The 27,500-nt window shown below is 46.0% G+C and overlaps 1 protein-coding gene across 3 annotated transcripts in view; it reads right to left on the minus strand.

Moving 5' to 3' along the window:
* The window catches only part of dock5 (dedicator of cytokinesis 5), a 211,806-nt gene that overhangs the window by 128,070 nt on the left and 56,236 nt on the right, over window positions 1-27,500 (minus strand). For 2 of the 3 annotated variants that reach the window (XM_063057154.1, XM_063057153.1), the window contains exons 2-6: window positions 25,480-25,563; window positions 13,180-13,220; window positions 11,388-11,443; window positions 5,093-5,189; window positions 1-30 (exon numbers count right to left, since the gene is read on the minus strand). The exon at window positions 1-30 is cut by the window's left edge and continues 119 nt beyond it. In XM_063057154.1, the coding sequence (XP_062913224.1) occupies window positions 1-30; window positions 5,093-5,189; window positions 11,388-11,443; window positions 13,180-13,220; window positions 25,480-25,563 (308 nt within the window). Of the gene's footprint in view, window positions 31-5,092; window positions 5,190-11,387; window positions 11,444-13,179; window positions 13,221-25,479; window positions 25,564-27,500 lie in introns of those variants that run through there. The other variant, XM_063057155.1, reaches the window with a different exon arrangement.

Consider the following 27,500-nt stretch of genomic DNA (forward strand, 5'->3'; position numbering starts at 1 on the left):
CACGTGTTGGAACAGGGCCTTGTTGCCATTCTGCAAAAAGAGGTGAAAATGGCCGGGATATAGACAACCACAAATATGGTCTCATCCTAAAGCACCCGCAAGCTCCCACTCCCAACAACTATTCCCCCTTCATTTGAAACATGCATGGCACTCTGCAAAAGTCCTAGGCACATTTAGACAGCTTGGTTGCCTAAGACTTCTGCACAGTTCTAGAGTAATTGTATGTATTGCACTGTACTGCTGCAAAAAAAACCAAACAAATTCCATGACATACGTGAGTGACGATAAACCTGATTCTGATATGGGTCCCTATTGTGGACTGAGAGTGGGAAGGGGGCAGGGAGAGGGGAATCATGGTTGGGAAAGGGGAAGGGAGAGGGGAGGCAGTGGGAAGCACTGGAGAGACATTCTGTAATGGTCAATAAGCCAATTGTTTGGAATCAAATGACCTTGCCTGGTGTCTCAGGGTTGGGTATGTCTGTACCTGCGCCACCCCCCACCCCTGACACTCCTTCTCTGCCACCTGTCCACACCCCTCCCCCCGACACTCCACTCTCACCACTCTCAACATCCTTTGCTCCCACCAGATTTATAAACTCACTCTCTGCTCCACATTGACAAATACAGTACTGTGCAATAGTCTTATACACCCTAGCGCTATATATATATATAATTTTTATTTATATATATCTGAAACTTTTGCACAGTGCTGTAGATTGTGAAATCAAGAGTCCACCGCACTGAGATGACACAAAGCTTGGTGGTGCTGTGGTATTGTGGGCAGTGCAGAAGGTTGCTATAGATTACAACGGGACATTGACAAGATGCAGAGCTGGGCTGGAAAGTGGCAGATGTGATTCAATCTGGAAGAGTGTCGAGTGAAACACACACAATACGCTGGAGGAACTCAGCAGGCCAGGCAGCATCTATGGAACAAAGCACAGTCGTCGTTTCAGGCCGAGACCCTTTGGCAGGACTGGAGAAAAAAAGCTGAGGAGTAGATTTAAGAGGTGGGGGAAAGGGAAAGAGAAAGATAAGGTGAAACCTGAAGGGGAAGGGACGAAGTAATGAGCTGGGAAGTAAATTAGTAAGAGAGACAGAGGCCATGGAAGAAAGAAAGTTGGGGGGGAGGGAGCACCAGAAGGGGCAGACAAGCAGATAATTTGGGGGAAAAGGGGATGGGAAATGGTGAAGGGGGGTGGGAGGCATTGCTGGAAGTTTGAGAAATCGATGTTCATGCCATCAGGTTGGAGGCTACCCAAACAGAATATAAGGTGTTATTCCTCCAATCTAAGTGTGGCCTCATCACGACAGTGGAGGAGGCCATGGATGGACATATCGGAATGGGAATGGGAAGTGGAATTAAAATGGGTGGCCACTGGGAGATCCCACTTGTTCTGGCAGAGGGAGCGTAGATGCTCGGCAAAGCAGTCTCCCAATCTACGTCAGGTCTCACCGATATACAGGAGGCCACACTGGGAGCACCGGACACAGTAAATGACCTCCAACAGACTCACAGGTGAAGTGTCGCCTCACCTGGAACGACTGTTTGGGGCCCTGAATGGTAGTGAGGGAGGAGGTGTAGGGGCAGGTGTAGCACCTGTTCCGCTTGCAAGGATGGGTGCCGGGAGGGAGATCAGTGGGGAGGGACGAGTGGACGAGGGAGTCACGTAGTGTGGAGTGATTCGCTTTGGAAGGTCAAACTTGAAGGCGGAGTACAGGGTTAATGGTGGAAGTCTTAGCAGGACGGTTAAGAAGGCAGGTGGTGTGTCATCCTTCATTAGTTGGGGTATTGAGTTCAAGGGTTCAGCTCACTGCTTGCAAGGTTTACCCGTCTCTGTGCTGATCTGGGGCTGTGGCCAGCAACTAACGTGCTCCTGGACCGGCTGCACTAATGATTGGTTTCATGGCCGGGGACTCCCTTTCGTGAACTTCAGTTCTGAATGTTATTTGCTGTTTAAACAACTTGTTTTTCCCCTGCACACTGGGTGTTTGACGGTCTTCTTTTTTTTTATGGGATCTATTGGGTTTCTTTGCTTTGTGGCTGCCTGTAAGGAGACAAACCGCAAGGTTGTACAATGAATACATTCTCTGATAGACGCATGTATTTTCAACTTCGAAGAGTGCGAGGTCATGTTGCAGCTCTGGTTAGACCACACTCGGAACACCTCATTACAGGAGGGATGTGGAAGCTTTAGAGAGGGTGCAGAGGAGATTGACCAGGATCCTGCCTGGATTAGAGAAGATAGGCTGAGTGAAATGCAGCTTTTCTCTTTGGAGTCAAGGAGGATGAGAGGTGACTTAATAAAGTTGTATAACATAGTAAGAGGCACAGATCGACTGGACGGCCAGACTTTTTCCTCAGGGTGGAAATGGCTAACACGAGAGGACATAATTTAAAAGTGACTGGAGGAAAGTATGGGGGGGCGGGGGATGTCAAATGTAGGTTTTTTTTTTACCCACAGAGTGGTGGGTGAGTGGAACGCCCTGCCAGGGGTGGTGGTAGAGGCAGATTCATTAGGGACATTTAAAAAACTCTTAGATAGGCACATAGATGATAGAAAAATGGAGGGCTACGTAGGAGGGAGAGGTTAGATTGATCTTGGAGTAGCCTAAAAGGTCAACACAATATAGTGGGCCGAAGGGCCTGTACTGTGCTGTAACATTCTATGTTCTTACTGTAAGAGAGGTCTTTTCAGCAGTCCCATTGCTGTTACACTATCAAATGGACCTCTTGTACGATAAGATGGACTCTTGGCCTTAAAATCGACTTTGTTAAGGCCTTGCATTTAGTGGCTGCCTGCATTGCAAACTCTTCGTAGCTGGAATTATTCTGCATTTCTCCTCCAGGGGTTTCCAACCTATTTTATGCCATGGACCCCTACCATTAATGGACAGGTCCGTGGACCCCAGGTTAGGAACCCCTGCTCTACCACGCTGCCCTGTTGTAATAAAATGATAAATATGGATGGCATCTAAAGCAAACTTTCCATCCATCATTCAGGACCCCCATCACCCAGGACATGCCCTCTTCTCACTGTTACCATCAAGAAGGAGGTACAGGAGCCCGAAGGCACGCACTCAGCGATTCAGGAACAGCTTCTTCACCCCTGCTATCCGATTTCTGAACAGACATTGAACCCAGCAATGAAGGTCCTCCTCTCTGTCTGTCCTTGGCCATCTTCTCTATTGCGCCCCCCCCCTGCCCCCACCCCTGGTGTGGTTCAGCGTTCTCATTTCTGCCTCTGCGGTACGGTGCCAAGTTACTTGGTAAAGCAGCAACAAAACTCTGAGCAGAAACCTGCTAAACCTGTGCCAGCACGGTATCAGTGAGCGCCGATCCCTCGGGTAATGTGTCCAGCCGCTCTGGGCTTGTTTCAACCTGTTCCGTGACCAGGTTCACTGGAACATTTAGAAGCAGCTTCCTTTGTATTGCCTACAGCGACCACTTCCATAACTTCTAATTATAATATCAAATGATACGGGACTAACTCCCGATTATTCATGTTTTCAAAGGGTTTAATTCCTTCTGTGGGATGGCAACTCCAACACAATCTGAACTCTACAATTAAAAATACTTTGGAAAGACTGAGTTCACCTCAGGAAAAGGCAGCTGGTCCAGACACCGAGGTGGTGATTGGGGTTAGCCCTGCCATCTTCCTGCAGCTACCATCTGGCAGGAGGTACTCTGAAGTCTCACAGCTCCAGGTTCAAGAACAGCCACTTCACTTCAACCGTTCTTGAGCCAACTTGCACAACCCTAATCACCATCTCAGTACTGCAGCACTGTGACCACTTTACACTGTGATGGACTGGAGATACAGAAGACTGACGTCTCACACCACCAGGTTCAAGAGCATCTCCAATCACTTGGTTCTGGAACCAAATGACTCAACGAATCACCACAGTATAGCAACGCATTGATCAACGCATCTTCTCTGTTCTGTGTTCTTTCTTGTACAATTTACGTTTGTATTTAATTCATATTTTCCTGTGAATGCTGCCAATCCGATGTGATGCTGCAAGTAAGCTTTTCATCGTACTTGTGCACACGAGGACGTGCATAGATAATAAAATCTTGACTTTTTTTGACTCGGGGCTTCTGGGAAGAGGAGAATCAAAGGTTTAATGTAACACGTGACAAGATCCTGATCTATGATTGGTTGTCAGTGCAGGAGAAACTACTGATGTTCAAGGACATTCCTACCTCTTCTCACCTGCCCCTGGTGTCTCTCCTCCTTCCCTTTCTCCTATGGTCCACTCTCCTCTCTTATCAGATTCCTTCCTCTCCAGCTTTTAACCTTTCCCACTTACCTGGCTTCACCTCTCATCATCTCACTATCCTCCTTCCCCTCACCCCACCTTTTTATTTTGGTACCTTCCCACTTCCTTTCCAGTCCTGAAGAAGGATCTCAGCCCAAAATGTCAAATGTTTATTCATTCCCATTGATGCTGCCTGACCTGCTGAGTTCCTCCAGCATTTTGTGTGTGTTGTTTGGATTTAAGACCAGAAGACCACACAGAAGATATAGGAGCAGAATCAGGCCATTTGGCCCATCAAGTCTGATCCACCATTTCATCATGGCTGATCCATTTTCCCTCTCAGCCCCAATCTCCTGCCTTCTCTTGGTATCCCTTCATTCTCTTCATGCCCTGAATAATGAAGAATTTATCAACCCCTGCCTTAAAACATACCCAATGATTTGGCCTCTGCAGACGCCTGCGGCAATGAATTCCACAGATTCATCACTTTCTGGCTAAAGAAATTCCTCCTCATCTCCATTCTAAAAGGACGCCCCTCTATTCTGAGATTGTGTCCTCTGGTCTTAGATTCTTCCACCAAAGGAAACATCCTCTCCACATCCACTCTGGTGAGGCCTTTCAACATTCGATAGGTTTCAATGAGGTCACCCCTCATTCTTCAGAATTCCAGTGAGCAAAATTCCTTGTGTTCCTAATTCTTCAGCATTCCCTGGGAGCTAGAGAGATGGTCTGATGCTGAATCTGGAGGTGAGGCCTTGACTGGACTGGAACCTCCCAGCTGTCAACTGACATCCCGTGGCTGAAGGAAGGAGCAATCGTTAGTTCTTACCAGGTATAGTTTGTGCCAGATGACTGCCCATTCTCTCAGGGTCATGGTAAGTTCTTGGACCAATGGTAGTTCGTTGGATATGACCGTCTCGTCTTGCCTGTTCAACAGAAATACCAAGTTACTGGTCAAGTAGAGGGCGGTACGGTAGCTTAGCAGTTTGCGTAACGTTATTACAACATCAGTGACATGGGTTCATGAGCTTGTACGTTCTCCCAATGACCGCATGGGTTTCCTCCCACATTCCAAAGATGTATGGGTTAACAGGTTAATTGGTCACATTGGGAAGGGTCTGTTACCTCATAAATAAAACGTAATAATAAGTAAGTATCTCAACTGAACTGATGTTGGAATAAACCCTTGACTCCGGTAGAAATAAACAAGTCAATTGTTTATTATGCATTCAATCAGTCGTGAATCCTGCATTCAGAGGAATATTGAGTCCCTGTTCAGGGCAAGTGACGTGCCTTATGGAGGGATCATCTATTCACAGGCTGTGGATAACTCTACCAAGGCCAGAACTTTTTGACTGCAGTCGAGGAGATGGTTAAGAGGTAATCGTGTTGGTCTGGAGTCAACGAGACCAAACCAGACAAAGTTAAATTGGACAGCTATATGGACAGGAAAGGAATGGAGGGTTATGGGCTGAGTGCGGGTCGGTGGGACTAGGTGAGAGTAAGAGTTCGGCACGGACTAGAATGGCCGAGACGGCCTGTTTCCGTGCTGTAATTGTTATATGGTTATATAAGAACATAGAATACTACAGTATAGTACAGACCCTTTGGCCCATGATGCTGTGCTGACCTTCCGAGCTACTCTAAGATAAGACTAATCCTTCCCTCTTATATAACTCACCATGTGCTTATCTAAGAACCTCATAAATATCCTTGATGTATTTGCCTCCACCACCATCCCTGGCAGTTCCACACACCTACCATTCCGTGTAAAATAAAACCTAACTCCAACAATCCCCCTGTACTTTCACCCAATCGCCATAAGGTTATGCCCCCTTGTTCTAGGCATTCCCATCCAGAGGGAAAAGTCTCTGACTGTCCACTCATTCTATGCATCAAGTCAGTGCTCATCCTCCTTTGCTCAGACAGAAAAGCCCCAGATCACTCAACCTACACTCATAAGACATGCTCGCTAATCCAGGCAGCATCCTGGTAAATCTCCTCTGTGCCCCCTCTAAAGCTTCCACATCCTTCCTATAATGAGGTGACCAGAACTGAACACAATACTCCCAAGTAACCCAAAATGCTGGTGGAACTCAGCAGGTCAGGCAGCATCCGCATGGAAAGGAATGAAGTGGCAACGCTCCAGGCTGAGACTCTTCATCGGGACTCTTCCTCCCCATAGACGCTGCCTGGCCTGCTGAATTGCTCCAGCATTTTGTTCATGATACTCTGGATTTCCAGCACCTGCAGAATCTCTCCAAGTGTGGTCTATACAGGATTTCATGGGTCATGAACTCAATCCCCAATCAATGAAGGCCAACACACCATGTCCTTCAAAGTATGACAGATTTCCTCCCCGGAACTCCATCAGCAGTTACTATATTCCTTCATTCCCAATCGTTGCTTGTCCTTGATTAGCTTTGGTAGTGTAGCGATTAGTCTGATCCTACTACAGCTCGGGGCGTCGGAGTTCAGAGTGCAATCCCAGCATCCTCTGTAAGGAGTCTGTATGTCCTTCCTCTGGTTCTCCAGTTCCCTCCCACAGCCCAAAGACGTATCAGTTCGTAGGTTAACCGGTCATTGCAAACTGTCCTGTGATTAAGTTAATTTGGGGGTTGCTGGGCAACGCAGCATGTTGGGCCGGAAGAGACTGTACTGCGCCATATCTCTAAATAAATTAACTTAATTTGTCAAATTAAAATTCCCAAATGCCATGGCGAGATTTGAACTTGTCTCAACAGGGCAGGCCCCTCGATACTAAAACCGGAGATTTAACCACAAGGCTGTTACACCCGTTGAAATGAGGAAAAGCAAGCTAAGGTCTATTCTCTGAAAACCGCATTACAGGGTGAGGCTGGGGAGCCACCGATTGAATGCAGAGAACTCCAAGGATACTCACTGTGGTTTGGAAATTGGTGGCAAGTAATGAAGGTGGGGAACTATTTCACCCAGACAGTGAGTCTCTTGGGGTAAACCGCAAGGAAAGATCTTTGAACCTGGAACACTATGGGCCGTATTCTGTACTCCTGTGCACTTGTCTCTAACTGTATATTTTTCTGCACTAATGTCTTGCTTTTCTCTGTTTTTGCCCCTTCAATGTCTTGTATAACTTTATATTCTGTGTGATGTCTCTGCTAACGTGTCTGTCATGCTGCTTCAATCAAGTTGGTCTTTGTACTTGCGCCTCACTGATAGAATCAGAATTGGGTTTATTATCACGGACACACAGAAGACTCATGCAGTCACAGAACTCCACAGCCAGAAACAGGCCCTTCAGCCCATCTACTCCATGCCAAACTATTATTCTGCCTTGTCCCGTCGACCATACCCCTCCCATCCATGGATCAATCCAAATTTCGCTTAAGTGTTGAACTCGCACCTGCTTCCTCCACTTCTGCTGTTTCCTCGTTCCATAGTCGCACCACCCTCTGAGCGAACAGCTTTCTCCCTCAGCTTCTCTGTAAACATTTCACCTTTCACCCTTAACCTACGACCTCTAGTTCTACTCTCACCCAACCTCAGAGGAAAAAGCCTACTTGCATTTACCCTGTCTATACCCCACATAATTTTGTATACCTCTATCGAATCTCCCCTTTCTCCTACACTCCAGCAAATAAAGTCCTAACTTATTCAACCTTTCCCTCTGACTCAGGTCCTCAAGGCTCAGCAACATCCTTGTAAATTTTCTCTGCACTCTTTCAAATTTATTGATAACTTTAGAAACTTAGAGAAACACTGAGAGACCCGACATCTAACCAGGTTCATTTCCCAATACCAGATCAAGTACAGCCTCTCCTCTTGTAGGCTTATCTACATATTGTTTCAAGAAACCTTCCTGAACACACCTAACAAACTCCACCCCATCTAAACCCCTTGCTCTAGGGAGATGCCAATCAATACTGGAGAAATAAAAACCTCCCACCACAACAACCCTGTTATTATCACACCTTTCCAGAATCTGTCTCCCTATCTGCTCCTCAATGTCCCTGTTACTATTGGGTGGTCTATAAAAAACACCAGTAGAGTTATTGACCCCTTCCTGTTTCTAACTTCCACCCACAGAGACTCAGTAGGCAATCCCTCCATGACTTCCTCCTTTTCTGCAGCTGTGACACTATCTCTGATCAACAGTACCACGCCCCCACCTCTTTTGCCCCCCTCCCTGTCCTTTCTGAAACATCTAAAGCCTGGCACTTTAAGTAACCATTCCTTCCCCTAAACCATCCAAGTCTCTGTAATGGGCACAACATTACAGCTCCAAGTACTGATCCACGCTCTAAGCTCATCCGCTTTGTTCATAATTCTCCTTGCATTAAAATAGACACATTTCAAACCATCAGTCTGAGCGTATCCCTTCTCTATCAGCTGCCTATCCTCCCTCTCACACTGCCTGCAAGCTTTCTCTATTTGTCAGCCAACTGTCCCTTCCTCTGTCTCTTCAGTCCAGTTGCCACCCCCCAGCAATTCTAGTTTAAACTCTCCCCAATAGCCTTAGCAACCCTCCGTGCCAGGATTGTAATGGGAGATAAGGAGATGGTGGAGGAACTGAACGAGTATTTTGCATCAGTCTTCACTGAGGAAGACATCAGCAGTATACCAGACACTCAAGGGTGGCAGGGAAGAGAAGTGTGCGCAGTCACAATTACAACAGAGAAAGTACTCAGGAAGCTGAATAGTCTAAAGGTAGATAAATCTCCCGGACCAGATGGAATGCACCCTCGTGTTCTGAAGGAAGTAGCTGTGGAGATTGCGGAGGCATTAGTGATGATCTTTCAAAAGTTGATAGATTCTGGCGTGGTTCCGGAGGACTGGAAGATTGCAAATGTCACTCTGCTATTTAAGAAGGGGGCAAGGAAGCAAAAAGGAAATTATAGACCTGTTAGCTTGACATCGGTGGCTGGGAAGTTGTTGGAGTTGATTGTCAAGGATGAGGTTACAGAGTACCTGGAGGCATATGACAAGATAGGCAGAATTCCTTAAAGGAAAATCCTGCCTGACAAACCTATTACAATTTTTTGAGGAAATTACCAGTAGGCTAGACAAGGGAGATGCAGTGGATGTTGTATATTTGGATTTTCAGAAGGCCTTTGACAAGGTGCCACACATGAGGCTACTTAACAAGATAAGAGCCCATGGATTACGGGAAAGTTACATACGTGGATAGAGTGTTGGCTGATTGGCAGGAAACAGAGAGTGGGAATAAAGGGATCCTATTCTGGTTGGCTGCAGGTTACCAGTGGTGTTCCACAGGGGTCCGTGTTGGGACCGCTTCTTTTTACATTGTACATCAATGATTCGGATTATGGAATAGATGGCTTTGTGGCTAAGTTTGCTGACGATACGAAGATAGGTGGAGGGGCCGGTAGTGCTGAGGAAATGGATAGATTGGAAGAATGGGCAAAGAAGTGGCAAATGAAATACAATGTTGGAAAGTGTACGGTTATTCACTTTGGCAGAAGAAATAAACGGGCAGACTATTATTTAAATGGGGAGAGAATTCAAAGTTCTGAGATGCAACAGGACTTGGGAGTCCTCGTACAGGATACCCTTAAGGTTAACCTCCAGGTTGAGTTGGTGGTGAAGAAGGCGAATGCAATGTTGGCATTTATTTCTAGAGGAATAGAGTATAGGAGCAGGGACGTGATGTTGAGGCTTTATAAGGCACTGGTGAGACCTCACTTGGAGTACTGTGTGCAGTTTTGGTCTCCTTATTTAAGAAACGATGTGCTGATATTGGAGAGGGTACAGAGAAGATTCACTAGAATGATTCTGGGAATGAGAGGGTTAACATATGAGGAACGTTTGTCCGCTCTTGGACTGTATTCCTTGGAGTTTAGAAGAATGAGGGGAGACCTCATAGAAACGTTTCGAATGTTGAAAGGCATGGACAGAGTGGATGTGGCAAAGTTGTTTCCCATGATGGGGGAGTCTAATACGAGAGGGCATGACTTAAGGATTGAAGGGCGCCCATTCAGAACAGAGATGCAAAGAAATTTTTTTAGTCAGAGGGTGGTGAATCTATGGAATTTGTTGCCACGGGCGGCAGTGGAGGCCAAGTCATTGGGTGTATTTAAGGCAGAGATTGATAGGTATCTGAGTAGCCAGGGCATCAAAGGTTATGGTGAGAAGGCAGGGGGCTGGGACCAAATGGGAGAATGGATCAGCTCATGATAAAATGGCGGAGCAGACTCGATGGGCCGAATGGCCGACTTCTGCTCCTTTGTCTTATGATCTTATGGTCTTATGATATTGGTCCCCCTCGGATTCAAGTGCAACCCATCCTTATTGTATAGGTCATGCCTGCCCCAAAAGGGGTCCCAATGATCCAGAAATCTGAATCCCTGCCCCCTGCTCCAATCCCTCAGCCACACATTTATCCTCCATTCTATATTCCTATACTACTTCCCTGTAGGTAGGTGACCAAAACTGCAAACATTACTCCACATTTGGCCTCACCAACTTCTTAGCCCATTCAATCTTTCCCAATTCTTGGCAACATCACTTTAAAGTTTCCCTGCACTCTTTCAAACTTATTGATATCTCTGCTATACCTAGGAGAACAGGTAGATGCTGTGAAATTTGTTGTTCTGTGGCATCAGTACAGTGCAATACATAAAACATACTATAAATCACAATAAGAAAAATAACATGTACAGCGTAGTAGTTAGCGTAACGTTTACAGACCCATCCTAAGATCGGGGTACAATTCCCACTGCTGTCTGCAAGGAGTTTGTATGCTCTCCCCATGACCATGTGGATACTCCTGTTTCCTCCCACAGATGCAAGGATTAGGGTTATTAAACCATGGGCTTGCTGTGTTAATGCCAGAAGCTTGGTGACACAAGACATTGAGACCATAAGACACATCAGCAGAATTAGGCCATTCGGCCCATCGAGTCCACTCCGCCATTCCATCACGGCTGATTTATTATCCTTCTCCGACACCATTCTCCTGCCTGGCAGGATGTGCCAGCACGTCTTGGACTTCTTGCAAATGACGCTCTTTGCTGCATGTTTTGACATACACGTGACAAAAATAATCTTTAATCCTTCCTTGGATCAGGGAGCTGGTGGCTCTCTCCATGATAAAATCCGACCCTCAGGGCTCCCGGGGTACTCACCCTCCTCCTTCCACCGTCGTCTCCTTCAAATGGATGTAGGATGCAGGAAAGACACCCTGTGAGGCCGGGGGGGGGGGGGGTTGGGGGGGGGAGAGCAGACGTTGGTTGATATCAGATCCACACCAAATACTGAACCCCAATCACCCTCTTTCTCTCCGTCACCTCTGCAACCACAACTCTCACTCGCGAGGTCAACCCTCACCTGTAGCCTCAGGTATCGGTGCATAGAGGTGGTTGTTCATGGGGTAGAGTCACAGCAGAGATGTCCACCTGACACCCCTGGGTGACTAAAGTGCTGGTCAAAAAGTAATAAAATTAAAAAATGAAAACAATTAATAATAATTAATAAATAATAATGGGCTATGTTCATATCAGCATTCAACCTGACAGTATGAACATCAATTTTTCTGGCTACCAAAAAATCATTATCGTTATGTGCCATGTCGTATGACATCATCATTATGTGCCATGTCATATGACTTGGGCGATCGTGGTCTCTCCACGACCATGACTGTTTTTGGCAAATTTTTCTACAGAAGTGGTTTGCCATTGCCTTCTTCTGGGCAGTGTCTTTACAAGACGGGTGACCCCAGCCAATATCAATACTCTTCAGAGATTGTCTGCCTGGCATCAGTGGTCACATAACCAGGACTTGTGATCTGCACCATCTGCTCGTACGACCGTCCACCACCTGCTCCCATGGCTTCGCATGACCCTGATCGGGGGCTAAGCAGGTGCTACACCTTGCCCAAGGGTGACCTGCAGGCTAGTGCAGGGAAGAAGCACCTTACACCTCCTTTGATAGAGATCTATCTGCACCCCATCACCCGTGTACAAAGTACAAAGGAATTAATAGGAGATATTCGATGATAACTGAGGAAGGAGCTATCTGGGCTTAGCATCACTGATCTCCCCCCTGGCACTTATCCCTGCAAACACTACACCTGCCCCTACAACTCCTCCCTCACTACCAATTCAGGGCCCCAAACAGTCCTTCCAGTTGAGACGACACTTCACCCGCGAGTCCGTCGGGACTCCTCGATATCGGGAGACCCAGCACAGATCGCAGGACCGCTTTGTTGAGCACCACCACTCTGTCTGCTGGCTGTGTCCTCCACTCTACTGCCACGATGAGGTCAAATTTGGGTTGGAGGAGCAACACCTCAGGGATCAGCTCCAACCTGATGGCTTCTCTGGCCACTGGCAACTTCTCCACCCTCCCCCCAAACTCCTTATTTTACTATTCAATATTCTAGTTACCTTCTCACCATTTCTCTTCTCCTGGGTTGCCCATCTGGTGCCCCCCTCCTTCCCTTTCTCCCATGGTCCACTGTCCTTTCCTATCAGATTTCTTCTTCTTCAGCCCTTTGCCTCTTCCACCTATCCCCTCCCATCTTCTTACTTCATTCCCCTCCCCCTCACCTGGCTTCACCTATCACCTGCCAGGTTCTACTCCTTCCCTCCCCCCACCTTCTTACTCTGGCCTCTGCCCCCTTCCTTTCCAGTCCTGATGAAGGGCCTCGACCTGAAACGTTTATTCCTCTCCAAAGATGCTGCCTGGCCTGCTGAGTTCCTCTGCATTTCCAGTATCTGGAAATCTTGTGTGTTTAGTACCTGGAACTTTTATTACTATCGAGGGCTGCCCCCAGCACATCCTTGGATTGTGTTGGTTGTTAACACAAACAACACGTTTCACTGTATTTTTCAATGGACCTGTTGACTAATAGATATATCTAATCTAGTATTGTACCCCAGTATCAATACCACATCAGTAAAGCAAAAGACAGCCTACCTTCTTTGATTTGTTCCGAAGACAATATCCCCTGTACCAACCTGCGAACAAAATACTGGCCATTATTAATATGAACAGTTATCACCGTACCATCTTCAGGCTCCGGATCTGGCATGGATAACTTCACCCACCTCAAATACTGAACTGATTCCACAGCCAACAAGCACCGCGTTCAGGAACAGTTTGAAGATTCAAAAGATTTAAAGTACAGTTGTTATCAAATTATGTATACAGTATTCAACCCTGAAATTCGTCTTCCACACAGACAGTCACAAAACAAAGAAGAATCATGGAACCAGCCCATGCAAACAAATACATCAAGCATCCCTCTCCCCACGTGCAAAGAAAATCGTGGAATTGGCAACCCAAAAATGAGTGAAAACGCAGAATATAATAACACAAAATAAACAAGCATATTCCAATACAGTTCAGTTATTGCCTTTCAACTATCAGGCTTCTGAACTGGCGTGGATAACATCACTCACCTCAACTCTGAACTGATTCCACAACCTACAGACTCACTTTCTACACCTCACCTTCTCGTTACTGTTTTATTTGTACAATTTGTCTCCCTCTGAACATTTGGTTGTTTGTTAGTCTTTGTTTACGTGCATTTTTCATAAATTCTATAAGTTTCTTTATTTTCCTGTTCGTGTCTGTAAGAAAATGAATCTCGGGGTTGTAGATGAAGAGGGGAAGCCTTTTAGGACCGAGATGAGTGAAAACTTCTTCACACAGAGAGTGGTGAATCTGTGGAATTCTCTGCCACAGGAAACAGTTGAGGCCAGTTCACTGGCTATATTTAAGAGGGAGTTAGATATGGCCCTTGTGGCTAAAGGGATCAGGGGGTATGGAGAGAAGGCAGGTACAGGGTTCTGAGTTGGATGATCATACTGAGTGGCGGTGCAGGCTCGAAGGGCTGAATGGCCTACTCCTGCACTTATTTTCTATGTTTCTATGGTGACATTTATTTGTCTATTTTTGTACTTACACAGATTGCTTGCTTTTGCACATTGGTTGTTTGTCAGTCTCTATGTGTAGCTTTCCATTGATTCCATTGCATTTATAGAGGGGAAGCACATGGGAGGCTTTCGATAGGCACGTGAATGGAGGAATACGGTCGCTGTGTAGGTAGGAGGGATTCGTTGTTGTGGGGTGTTTTGATTCACTGGATGACACAACACTGAGGGCCGAGGGGCCTGTTCCTGCACTGTACTGTTCTATGTTCCTTGTTCTACTGTGAATGCCTGCAAGAAAATGAATCTCAGGGTCGTATATGGTGACATTTATTGATTTATTTATCTCTTATGTATGTATGTGCACAGATTGCCTTCTTTTGCACATGGGTTGTCAGTCTTTACGTGTAGTTTTTCATTGACTTGATCGTATCTCTTCATTCTACTGTGAATGCCTGCAAGAAAATGAATTTCCAGGTTGTATATGGTGATGTATTTATTTATTTACCTGCTTATTTATTTTTGTATTTCCACAGATTGTCTTCTTCTGCACATTTGCTGTCAGTCTCTGTGTGTAATTTTTCATTGATTCTATTTGTATTTCCTTGTTCTACTGTGAATGCCAACAAGAAAATGAATCTCAGGGTCGTATCTGGTAAATTTACATCTGCCTTGATTTTGACTTTGTACCCGGTCTCCAGGCCAACACGTTTAAGCTGCCATCTCTACATGTCTACATCCACCACCAGAAAGTCATCAGACATGTCCGTGGCCCCACTGAAAGTAGTTAATGTTAACCTCCTCACACCTCCCTCCGCTCCACAAATCCTCTGCCGCCATTTTCAAGGGTGGCAAGGTGGTGCCAGCTAGGACAGCAATTCAGATTCGATCCTGAACTCAGGTGCTGTCTGCATAGAGTCTGCAAGTTTCCCGGCGATCCTGTGGGTTTCCACAGGGTGGGCCAGCTTTCTTCCACATCCCAAACACGCACGTGATTGGGAAAGGAGGAGGGAGCGTCGACTCAGACCATGAGAGGCCTGCGTCGGGCATTTTCATGGCTTAGAGGGATATCGGCCAAACACAGGGAAATAGCTGTCTGGGGTTAGTTTCAAAAATACCTCGTTGCCAATGTTATGTTTTGTAACTTCAAAACATTAAACTAATTCAAGGGAAGATGTGGAAGTCTGAAATGTGAGTCTTTCTCCGAGTTTACTTTAAGCAAGGTGCATGTGTATCATGTGGTAGCGTGATAATGTATGCAATTCATGTATTTTTACATACAACCCGTAACGAATTATTTAAACAAACAAGAATGCTAAAACAAACAGTATACAGTATATACAAGATTACTCAGGCCACGCTCCCTTCTCGCTGCTGCCTTCAGGAAGAAGGAACAGGAACCTCAGGGCCCTCACAACCAGGTTCAGGAGCAGTCACTACCCCACAACCATCAGGCTGTTGAACCAAAAGGGTTAACTTCACTCGCCCCTTCACTGAACTGTTCCCACAACCAAAGGGCTCACTTTCAAGGACTCTTCATCTCATGTTCTCAATATTTATTCTTTATTAGTTTATATCATTCCCTCTCCTTTTTGTATTTGCACAGTTTATTGTTTTCTGCACTCTGGTTGATCTTTCATTGATCCTGTTTGTAGTTACTATGGTGACATATATGTACTTTGATAATAAATTTACTTTGAACTTTGCATTATTGAAATATTAAATACACAAGAGACACCCAATTCAGCATGGCTGTCTGACTGAAGAGCTGTCTCCCTGCTCTGTGTAACACTACACAGTACGGATTGGTACAAATTTATTATCAGAGTATGCATATGTCACCATATACAACCCTCAATCATTTTTGCAGGCATTTACAGAAAAATAAATACAGACAATGTGTCAGTCCTTATTTATGTAACTCTATAGCATTTCATTTTCCTGTAAATGCCTGCAAGAAAATGAATCTCATTAATCCTGTCAGTTATTATTCTATAGACTTGCTGAGTATAAAGAAGCTCAGATTATATATGGTGACACATACGTACTCTGATAATAAATTTACTTTGAACTTTGTAGCAAGCCCATACAGCGTATGTTCTGTGGTGACTTTTGTATAAGTGCTTTGGCAATAAATTGACTTTGACTAAGCAAAGACTGAAGACAACCAAAGTGCAAAAGAAGACAAACTGTGCAAATAAATAATAATACTGAGAACATGAGCCATCGAGCGTCCTTGACTGCGAGTCTGTAGGTTGTAGAATCAGGCAATGAATTGGACACAGTAAACTGCCCCCAGTGTGAGGGTGAGGGGTGGGAGAGTACAGCACAGGAACAGGCCAGCCAGCTATTACGGCTGTGCGGAGCACGACGCCAACTTAAACAATTTCCGTCTAGCTACACGAACCATTTGCACCAGTCCCAGCACATTGATACATCTGTCAAAAAGCCTCTCAAACACCACTACCTTATCTGCCTGCACCATCACCCCTGGCCGTTTGTTCCACACACCCATCACTCTGTGTAAAAAAAAAACATTGTGTATTTAATATTTCAATAGTATTTCAGTAATCTTGTAGGCAGTGCCTATAAAAAGTATTCACCCACCCCCCCCCAAGAAGTTTTCATGTTTTATTGTTACAACATTGAATCACAGTGGATTTAATTTCGTGGCAAAGTGAAAACAGATCTTTACAAAGTGATCTAATTTAGTTACGAATATAAAACACAATATAATTGATTGAATAAGGATTCATTCCCTTTAATATGACACACCAAATCATCACTGGTGCAGCCAATTAGTTTTAGAAGTTAAAGTGTCCTAGCTATATATAAATTTGTGTATGGTCAAGGTGTTTCAAATGATTGTAGTAAAAATACACCTGTATCTGGAAGGTCCAACTGCTGGTGAGTCAGGATCCTAGCAAAAACTAAACCATGAAGACAAAAGAACACTCCAAGCAACTTCGTGAAAAGGTTATTAAAAAGCACAAATCAGGAGATGGATACAAGAAAATTTCCAAGTCACTGAATAACGCTTGGAGTACAGTTTAGTCGATCAAGGAATGGAGGCACAACTGTAAATATGCTTAGAGCTGGCCGTCCTCAAAATCTGAGTGACCGTGCAAGAAGGGGACTGGTGAGGGAGGCCACCAAGAGACCCATGACAGCTCTGGAGGAGTTACAAGCTTCAGTGGTTGAGATGGGAGAGACGGTGCATACAACAACTGTTACCCGGGTGCTTCACCAGTCACAGCTTTATGGGAGAGTGGCAAAGAGAAACACACTGCTGATAAAAACTCAAATGAAATCTTGGCTAGAGTTAGCCAGAAGGCATGTGGGAGACTTTGAAGTCAGCTGGAAGAAGGTTCTATGGTCTGATGAAACCAAAATTGAGATTTTTGGCCATCGGACTAAACACTATGTCTGGCGTAAGCGAATCTCTGCACATTATCAAAAACACACCATCCCTGCTGTGAAGCATGGTGGTGGCTGCATCGTGCTGTGGGGATGCTTCACTGCAGCAGGCCCTGGAAGGCTTGTGAAGGTAGAGGGTAAAATGAATGCAGCAAAATACAGGGAAATCCTGGAGGAAAACCTGATGCAGTCTGCAAGAGAGCTGTGACTTGGGAGATCTGTTCTCCAGCAAGACAATGACCCCAAGCATAAAGCCAAAGCTACACAGGAATGGCTTAAAAACAACAAAGTTAATGTCCTGGAGTGGCCAAGTCAGAGTCCAGACCTCAATCCATTTGAGAACTTGTGGCTGGACTTGAAAAAGGCTGTTCACTCATGACCCCCATACAATCTGACAGAGCTTGAGCAGTTTTGTAAAGAAGAACGGTGAAAAATTGTAGCGTCCAGATGTGCAAAGCTGATAAAGACCTATCCACACAAACTCAAGCTGTAATTACTCACCCCCTACTGAATTGAAGGGGGTGAGTAATAATGCAACCAATTATTTTGTATTTAATAATTGTAATAAATTTAGACCAATTTGTAGAAATTTGTTTTCACTTTAACATGAAAGAATCCTTTCTGGTGATCAGTGTCAAAAAAGCCAAATTAAATTGACTGTGATTCAATGTTGTAAAACAATAAAACATGAAAACTTCCGGGGAGGTTGAATATTTTTTATAGGCACCATATATATAGTCTGATTAAATATTCCTGTATGTCTAAATAATTAATTAGTTATATATATAAATATGTGAATTGAAGATGACATCATCATGTGATGTGTATACACATTGCTTAAAGTAAAACATAAATTTGTACTCCCATGTCTTCCTTTGAATTAGTTTAATGTTTTGAAGTCGCAAAACTCATCATCATTAAACTTTCCCCTTCGCACCTTAAAGGTAGGCCTTCTAGTATCTGACATCTCCACCCTGGTAAAAAGACTCTGACAATCTACCCTGTGCATACCTCTCATAATTTTATAAATCTCTTTCTGGTTGTTATTTTCCTGCTGTTTGTGAGGTCTTGCTGTGTATTTACCAGTGTGGATCCCCCACTAAATACAATAATATTTTGTTGTAAAGTGCCTCTCGTGTCCCATACTCTGGAGATACACAACATCGGCCTAACTGGAGCAAGAGTTTAGAGTTATGGGGTCCTCAGAACTTCTGAAAGTGGGCTGTTCTCCAGTCCTGATGAAGGGTTGCAGCCTGAAACATTGACTGTTTATTCTGCTCCACAGATGCTGCCCGACCTGCTGAGTTCCTCCAGCATTTTCCAGACATCCCAGCCTGCAAAAACTCATTTCAGGGAGGTAGCACCATCAATTTGCGGGAGACTCCCGGAACTTCCGGGAGAGGTGGGATGTCTGCAATAGAGTAGCTCCTTAGCAGTTAGCCAGCTAGTTTAAATAACGTTACCTATGCCAATGAACGAATGACACCTGTTAAACTCACCTCAACATGTCTTTTACAGTCTTAACCCACCATGGGCAATAGAAAAGTCACTGTTACAAACAGTGCAGCGAGCAACACTGTCATTATTTTGACCCCTATTAGGCAGGGGTACACTTTAATGTAGTCTGAGGTGACGTACGTTTCATATTTTCTTTTTACTCCCGGAACTTCCAGGAGAGGTGGGATGTCTGATTTTCTTGTGTGTGTTGTTCTGTGTGACGGAGAGCACTCAGTAGATGAACTCTTATCCCCAACACAAACGCACAGCCTAATCATTCTGCTGTCATTGTGCTGAGTGTAGGCATATCAGCCTCTTCCCCGATATAGTCTCCTGAACAGTCTTAAACGGAGCTGATGCACTTGGGTTGGCTTTATGGCCTTTCCAGCCAAACACGGCGGAATATTCTATTTACTTAGAAATCAGGATATGTAAATGTGTACATATTGTTTGTATACTGGATTTAATGTAAACACTTCTGTTTATTTTGTAGTATGATTGTAATTACATTGCGTGGTGCATCATATTCCAATTCACGTGCCGTCTTAAGTTAACTTTGTTGGTAATTAAAGATGCTATGTCCTGGTGCCTAAAACAATGGGACTCTTCGCTTCTGGGAGAGAGGTCGGGCTGCTCGGAGTTCACACCGGACAAAAAAGTATTGTGTTTTCTGGTGGGTATCTTTTTGCAAATATTGACAGCTTTTTTCACTATTTTGTAAGTTTGATTTTTGATGCACCAAATAAACACCTTTGCACAAAAGTGGTAAGTGACTCCAGCCATTTTATTCTTTAACCCATGCATCTAACATTCTGGGTTTCCAACTTCTGCAGAATCCCTTGTGTTTAGAGTGGTTAGAACAATCACTTCACAGTGCCGTCTGTAAGATCGGGGTTCAATTCCTGCCGCTGTCTATAAGGACTTTGTACACTTCCTTAAGAGTCTGTAGAGATTCTGCATGACATCTTTTGGTAAACCATGCATATAGGTTGTAACTGGGTTACCTGTCTGGACACACCTGGACACGCCCCTCTGCTGACTGCTCCTGTGGCTCCTCCCACAGACCCCTGAATAAAGGCGATTGTGCCACTGCTCCTCCCTCAGTCCAGGACAGATACTCAGCATGGACGAGGTAACATTTTACTGCTAATAAAAGCCTTTCAGTATTTACTCTACTTCCAGTCTTTTGGAGTAATTGATAGTGCATCACATCTAAAACTGAGACAACCTTCCAAAAATGCGTTGTGGAGAGTGTATTGCCTGGTACGGAACCACCAATGCCTTTGAACAGAAAATCCTACGAAAGGGAATTTGGCCCAGTACATCACGGGTAAAGCCCTCCCAACCATTGAGCACATCCACATGAAACGCTTTCAGAGGAAAGCAGCATCCATCATCAGAGATTCCCACCACCCAGGCCATGCTCTCCCCTCACAGCTGCCATCAGGAAGAAGGTACAAGAGCCTCAGGACTCTCACCACCAGGTTCAAGAACAGTTACTACCCCTCATCCATCAGGCTCCTGAACAAAAGGGGATAACATCACTCACTTGCCCATCCATTGAGATGTTCCCACAACCAATGATCTCACTTTAAGGACTATCTTGTTATCTCATGTTCTCGTTATTTATTGATATTTTCATTTGCACAGTTTCTTGTTTTCTGCACTCTGGTTGATCTTTCATTGATCCTGTTATAGTTACGATTCTATAAATTTATTGAGTATGCCCTCAGGAAAATGAATCTCAGGGTTGTTTATGATGACGTATATGACTGTGATAATAACATTTACCTTGAACTTTGAATGCCCTTGTCTCATTGCTACCATCAGGGAGGCGGTACAGGAGCCTGGTGACAATAGTATACTTCGTCAATAAATTTTACTCAGCAGTTTGATGACTATGTCAGTTTTCTCCAGGTACTCTGGTGTCTTCCCACATTCCAGAGACATAACGGGTTTGTAAGAGGTAGTGAGATGTTGGCACACGTTGGTGCCGGAAGAATAGTGAGGATTGTCGACTGCCCCTTGCGGAGTCCCTACTGATTTGACTTAACGCAACTGACGCATCTCACTGTAGGTTTCAATGTACGTACATGTGACAGATTAAACCAATATTTTCCTTTCTTGTTCCCAGGATGTGCTAACTCTCACTGTGCTGGCCCACATCCTTCAGAACTGGTGCATGATTTCCTTCTGCTTCGTACATTTCTGAGTACATTACTCATCTGCAAGTTTTGGCACACTACCTGGGATATCCAGGGGTATTCACACTGAGGTGTGGCGTGCTCTCTCTCCTGCCCACACACACAGTCATCACTCATCACAAAGGTGCAGAACGTGCGGCGTTTAACGAGGCTTTTCAAATTTAAGTTTGCAGTCGGATCACATTACCACAATCCTGGTCTCATCACTAACTCAACCATGCTGTGGATACACCCTCCGTCCAGTGTATTCCTCGCCTCTGTTCCTTTGGTCAGTTTTAAACCATAAGACATCCGAACAGAATTAGGCCATTTGGCCCATCAAGTCTGATTTATTTTCCCTCTCAACCCCATTCTCCTGCCTTCTCCCCATAACCTTTGACACCTTGACTAATCAAGAACCTATCAACCTCCACTTTAAAGATACCCAAAGCAACTTGGATCCGTTTCAGTTTGCCTACCGGTACAACAGGTGCACATCACATACCATCTAATTGGCTCTTCACTCAACCTTTCCAACCCTGGGACATCCGGACAACACAGACATACGTCAACTACAGCTTGGCATTCAAGACCATCAGCCCCTCAAAACGAATTCAATAAAACTCCAAGACCTTGGCCTCATTACCTCCTTGTGCAATTGGATCTTTGATTTGCCCACTTGCAGACCCCAGTGAGTTTGGATTGGCAACAACACCTCCTCCACAATCTCCATCAGCACAGCTGCACCCCAGGACTGCGTGCTTCTCCCCCGTCCCCCTGCTCTACTCACTTCGCATTGATGACTGTGCGGCTAAGCACAGCTCTAATCCCATATTCCAAGTTTGTTGACCACTGTCGTAAAGTGGCGATGAATCAGCATGTAGGAAGGAGATTGAAACTCTGTCCGAGGGTGCCACAGTAGCAACCTCTCACTCAGTGTCAACAGGACCAAGGAACTGATTATTGACTTCAGGAGGACGCCACAGCTCCGTGAGACAGTCCTCATCAGAGGACGAAAGGTGGAGAGGGTCAGCAACTTTAAATTGCTTGGTGTTACTATTTCAAAGGACCTGCCCCAGACCCAGCACAGCCGTGCAACTGTGAAGAAAGCACAGCAGTGCCTCTACTTCCTTAGGAGTTTGCAAAGGTTCAGTACGTCATCTGAGACTTTGACAAACTTCAATAGATATGTGATGGGGAGGGTACTGATTGGCTGCATTACAGCCTGTTCCTGAACCTGGTGGTGTGAGTCCGGAGGCATCAGGTCCCTGGTGGCGGATGATGACAGCGTGTCATGCCGATGTGCTTAATGGTGGGTTGGCTTTACCCGGGAAGGTCTGGGCCGTATCCACTACTTTTTGTAGGGTTTCCCCTCAAGAGCATTGGTGTTTCTGACACGTGGGTCCATGACCTCCTTTTGCGTCAAGGTGATGCCACCCGCAGGGTGGAAAGCAACACCTTGTATTCCGTCTGGGTGGCCTCCAACTTGATGGCATGAATATCTATTTCACCTGGTAAAAAAAATTCCCTCCCTCTTCTACTAATCCTCACTCTGGCCTCTTACCACTTCGCTGGTGCCCCTCCATCTTGCTTTTCTCCTGTGGTCCACTCTCCTCTCCCATCCTATCAGATTCCTTCTTCTCCAGCCCCTTACCTTTCACACCGACCTGTCACCTTCTAGTGATCCTCCTTTCCCTCCCCCCACCTTTTTATTCTGGCATCTTCCCCCTTCATTTCCAGTCCTGAAGAAGGATCTCGGCCCAAAACGTCAACTGTTTATTCATTTCCATAGATGCGGCCTGACCTGCTGAGTTCCTCCAGCATTTTGAGTGTGTTGCTTTGGATTTCACCTCGGCTGATCCATTTTCCCTCTCAGACTCAATCTCCTGCTTTCTCCCCGTATCCCTTCACGTCCTGACTAATCAAGAATCTATCAGCCTCTGCCTTAAATATACTTGTGTTAAATATACTAGTGACTTGGCCTCCTCAGCCACTTGCGGCAATGAATTCCACAGATTCACCCACTCTCTGGCTTAAGAAATTTCCGCTCGTTTCCGTTATAAAAGGACGCCTCTCTATTCTGACGCTGTGTCCCCCACCCTAGGGAACATCCTGTCCACATCCACTCTATCTAGACCTTTCAACGCCTGATAGGTTTCAGTGAGGTCACCCCTCGTTCTTCTGAATTCCTGCGAGTACGGGCTCAGAGCCATCAAGTGCTCCTCACATGACAAGGCCGGAATCATTTTCGTGAACCTCCTTTGAATGCTCTCCAGTTCCAGAACATCCTTTCTTCGAAAAGGGGCCCAAAACTGCTCACAATACTCCAAGTGAGGCCTGTCCAGTGCTTTATAAAGCCTCAGTCTTACATCACAAACAAGAGAAAATCTGCAGATGCTGGAAATTCAAGCAACACACATCAAAGTTGCTGGTGAACGCAGCAGGCCAGGCAGCATCTCTAGGATGCCTTCATCAGGACTCGGCCCAAAACGTCGACTGTACCTCTTCCTAGAGATGCTGCCTGGCCTGCTGCGTTCACCAGCAACTTTGATGTGAACAGCTTTGTGGAACTGTCTTGTTCTCACAGTTCTAGAATGACATCTTCTTCCTCCACTCCTCCACCTAAAGTGTGGGAAGGGGACAGGGAGGAAGAAGGGATCATTCCTACTGCTGCCTGTAAGACAGGGAGTTTGCACATTCTCCCTGTGACCACGTGGGTTTCCTCTGGGTGCTCTGGTTTCCTCCCACAGTCCAAAGATGTACCGGTTGGTGGGTTAATTGGTCGTTGTAAATGATCCTGTGATTAGGCGAGGGTTAAATTGGGGGCTGCAGTCTATTCCAAGCTGTATCTCAATAACTCAATGCATGCATATAAAAAATCTTTGTGGTCTGGTGAATTAGGTTGCACTCCAGCCAGCAGAGGGTTAAGTGTCAGGCCCGCGAAGTCAGCTCAGAATGACAGCCGTACACGCTGGAAAGCAGCCAGAGGAATAATCACGCCACAGATGCCTCGCACTTGCAGGGCCCCACATCCCTGATCATTCCCATACGGACTGGGACTCCCACTAGCCGAGAGGAAACATAACTCACTCCCAAAATTCCCGGGAGTGACTGTGGGCGGGGCCATTCCACAGCCAATCACCTTCCGGCATGCTCCCACTCGCATGAAGTCACAGTCCATTCATCTGTACCGGGACACTGCCAAGTCGGGATAGAGTAACTCGCCCTGTATCTGCTGAAACGGTTCTTTCACAAACATTCTCCACGAGTGAGGCTGGCCTCCCACTGCCTCATTATAATTTCCAGTGTTTCACACATTCCCCCCCACCATTCCTACATGAGACGGGCGAGGAACAGGAATAAGTAACACATTCCAAGGAATAGTGTCCCTCTGGGCAGGTCTGTGCAGGATCAGTCTGGGAACTTTCTAAGTATTGGTATGTAACCAGAGTGGATAATGCTTTGTAAACCAGAGTTCAGAGGCAGTACCTCTGTGTCTGTGAGTGAATGCGTCTCGGTATGCACGTGTCTGTCTCTGTGTCTTTGCATGCGTGTGCGTGTGTGTGTGTACATCTGTCGGTCTGTATGCATACTTGTCCGTCTGTGTGTCTTTCTGTCTCTGTGTGTGCATCTATACGTGCACAGATGTGCCTAGCCTGCACACGTGTGTGTGTCAGTGTGTGTGTGTCTGTGTGTGTGTGTGTCAGTGTGTGTGTGTGTGTGTGTCTGTGTGTGTGTGTCTGTCAGTGTGTGTGTGTGTGTGTGTGTCTGTGTGTGTGTCTGTGTCAGTGTGTGTGTGTGTCTGTGTGTGTGTGTGTGTGTGTGTGTGTGTGTGTGTGTGTGTGTGAGTGTGTGTGTGTCTCTGTGCGTCTGTGTTTGAGTCTTTCTGTCTGTGTTGGAATGCGTGTGCATCTACACGTGCGTAGATGTGTCTAGACTGCATGTGTCTGTCTGTGTGCTTAGCCTGCATGCCTGTGTGTGCAAGTATTACTCTGTCTGTGCATGAGTGAGTGAGAGTGAATGTGAGTGTGAGAGTGTGTGTCTGTAAGCGCGTAGACGTGCTCAGCCTGCATGCCTGTCTGTGTGTGTTAGATGTGTTTGTACAACTGTCTATTAGTGTGTGTACCTTTATCCGGAAGGACACACCCTCCCATCCCAGTGGCAGCCATCAACAGCCCTGCAACCTTTGACCTCAGCAACAGGGGCTGTGGGACACCGAGGCGCCAGCAAGAAGATCTGTCACCAACCTTCGCAGGTTTCCAGGATGTGCACTGTGTCTCCCACCTGGAGTGATAGTTCCTGCTCTTGGGAGGCATCGTAGTTGTAAATAGCTGCAGAGAGAAAGAGAAGGGCGTTAGCTTCCATCTCTGGTGCCCAGCATTACCCCCTGGTGGGTAGAGCCACAACCTCACATCCCCAGGGTCGCCAGTTTAATACCGACCACCGGCGTTATGTGTGAGGCGTTTACATCTCCTCATGAGTTTCCTCCGGGTGCTCCCTTGGTTCGGTGGGATGATTGTAAATTGTCCCGAGTGTGTGGGAGAAGGGCAACGTAACAGAATCAGAATTAATCTGTCATGAAATTTGTTATCTTTGCAGCAGCAGTACAATGCAATACATAGTAGAGCAAAAACATGAATTATGGTAAGTATATAATAAACAGTTAAATTAAATGAGTAGTGAATAGAATAGAGTAAATGAATAGAAATAAAAATGTAGTGAGGTAGTGTTCATGGGTTCAGTGTCCATTCTGAAATCGGATGGCAGAGGGGAAGAAGCTGTTCCTGAATCGTTGAGTGTGTGTCTTCAGGCTCCTGTACCTCCTCCCTGATGGTAGCAGTGAGAAGAGGTGATCCCCCTGGGTGATGGGGGTCCTTAATGATGGACGCTGCCTTTTTGAGGCATCGCTCCCTGAAGATGTCCTGGATACTATGGAAGCTGGTGCCCATGATGGAGCTGACTGAGTTTACACCTCCCTGCAGCTTATTTCGATCCTGTGCAGTAGCCCCCCCCCACCCCATACCGGACAGTGATGCAGCCGGTTAGGATGCTCTCCACAGTACATCTGTAGAAATTTGCAAATGTCTTTGACATACCAAATCTCCTCAAACTCCGAATGAAATATAGTTCCAGATCCAGGCCATTTGGCCCATCGATCTGTTCCATCATTCAATCATGGCACCTGGGAGGAGTAGAGGGAAATAAAATGTGAGGGCAGGGTTTTTGCAAATGTGTGGTCTTTTCTCCTTGGAGCGACAGAGAATGAGAGGAGACCTGATAACGGGGTATAAGATGATGAGGGGTGGTGATTGTGTGGATAGTCAGAGGCTTTTTCCCAGGGCTGAAATGACCAGCACGAGAGGGCACAGTTTTAAGGTGCTTGGAAGAAGGTTCAGGGGAGATGTCAGGGGTAAGTTTTTTACTCAGAGAGTGGTGAGTGTGTGGAATGGGCTGCCGGTGACGGTGGTGGAGGCGGATACAATAGGGTCTTTTAAGAGACTGGTGGATAGGTACATGGAGTTTAGAAAAAAATAGCGGTCTATGGGTAACCCTAGGTAATTTCTGAAGTAAGTACAGCATTGTGGGCCGAAGGGCCTGTATTGTTCTGTAGGTTTTCTATGTATGGTTGGTAGCTGGCACAGTCAGTGGGCCATATTACTCACAGACCAACCGGTCAGTGACTAAGAATCCCATATCGCTCTAGACCAGGGTGACCAACCTTTTTATGCTATAGACCAATGTCATTAAACAAGGGGTCTGTTGCCCCCATGTTGGGAACCCCTGGCAACACACACAAAATGCCGGAGGAACTCGGCAGGTCAGGCAGCATCCATGGAAAAGAGTGAACAGTCGATGTTTCGGGCAGAGACCCTTCCCCAGGCTCCCTATGCTAACCTTTCCTAAGACGTTGCCTGGCCCGCTGAGTTCCTCCAGCGTTTTGAGTGCATTCCTTTCCTAATAATGAGGGGTCGCCCCCAACCCATCCGGTCGATAATTTCCTCGCCCTACCAACCGCCGAGGTCCTCCAGCAGACTGCGTGCTGACCTAAGCACTGTCGTTAATCGATTATTCCAGCTGGTGTGAACCAGCCCCCGGCCTGTTGTGCCTTTTATCCTGCTGGTGACCTCACCCTTTTGTCTCCTGGCTTGTGTACACCTCCCCGTGGCTCCAGCCTCGGCTTCTGTTACTCACCACAACCCTGCCCCTCCTCCACTAAATCTGGCATTCCGTCTCTCCACCCTCCTCCTCCTCCTCCTCCTCATCTCTC

This window comes from Mobula hypostoma, chromosome 8 (assembly GCF_963921235.1).
Source record: "Mobula hypostoma chromosome 8, sMobHyp1.1, whole genome shotgun sequence".
In the NCBI taxonomy this organism is placed as follows: Eukaryota; Metazoa; Chordata; class Chondrichthyes; order Myliobatiformes; family Myliobatidae; genus Mobula; species Mobula hypostoma.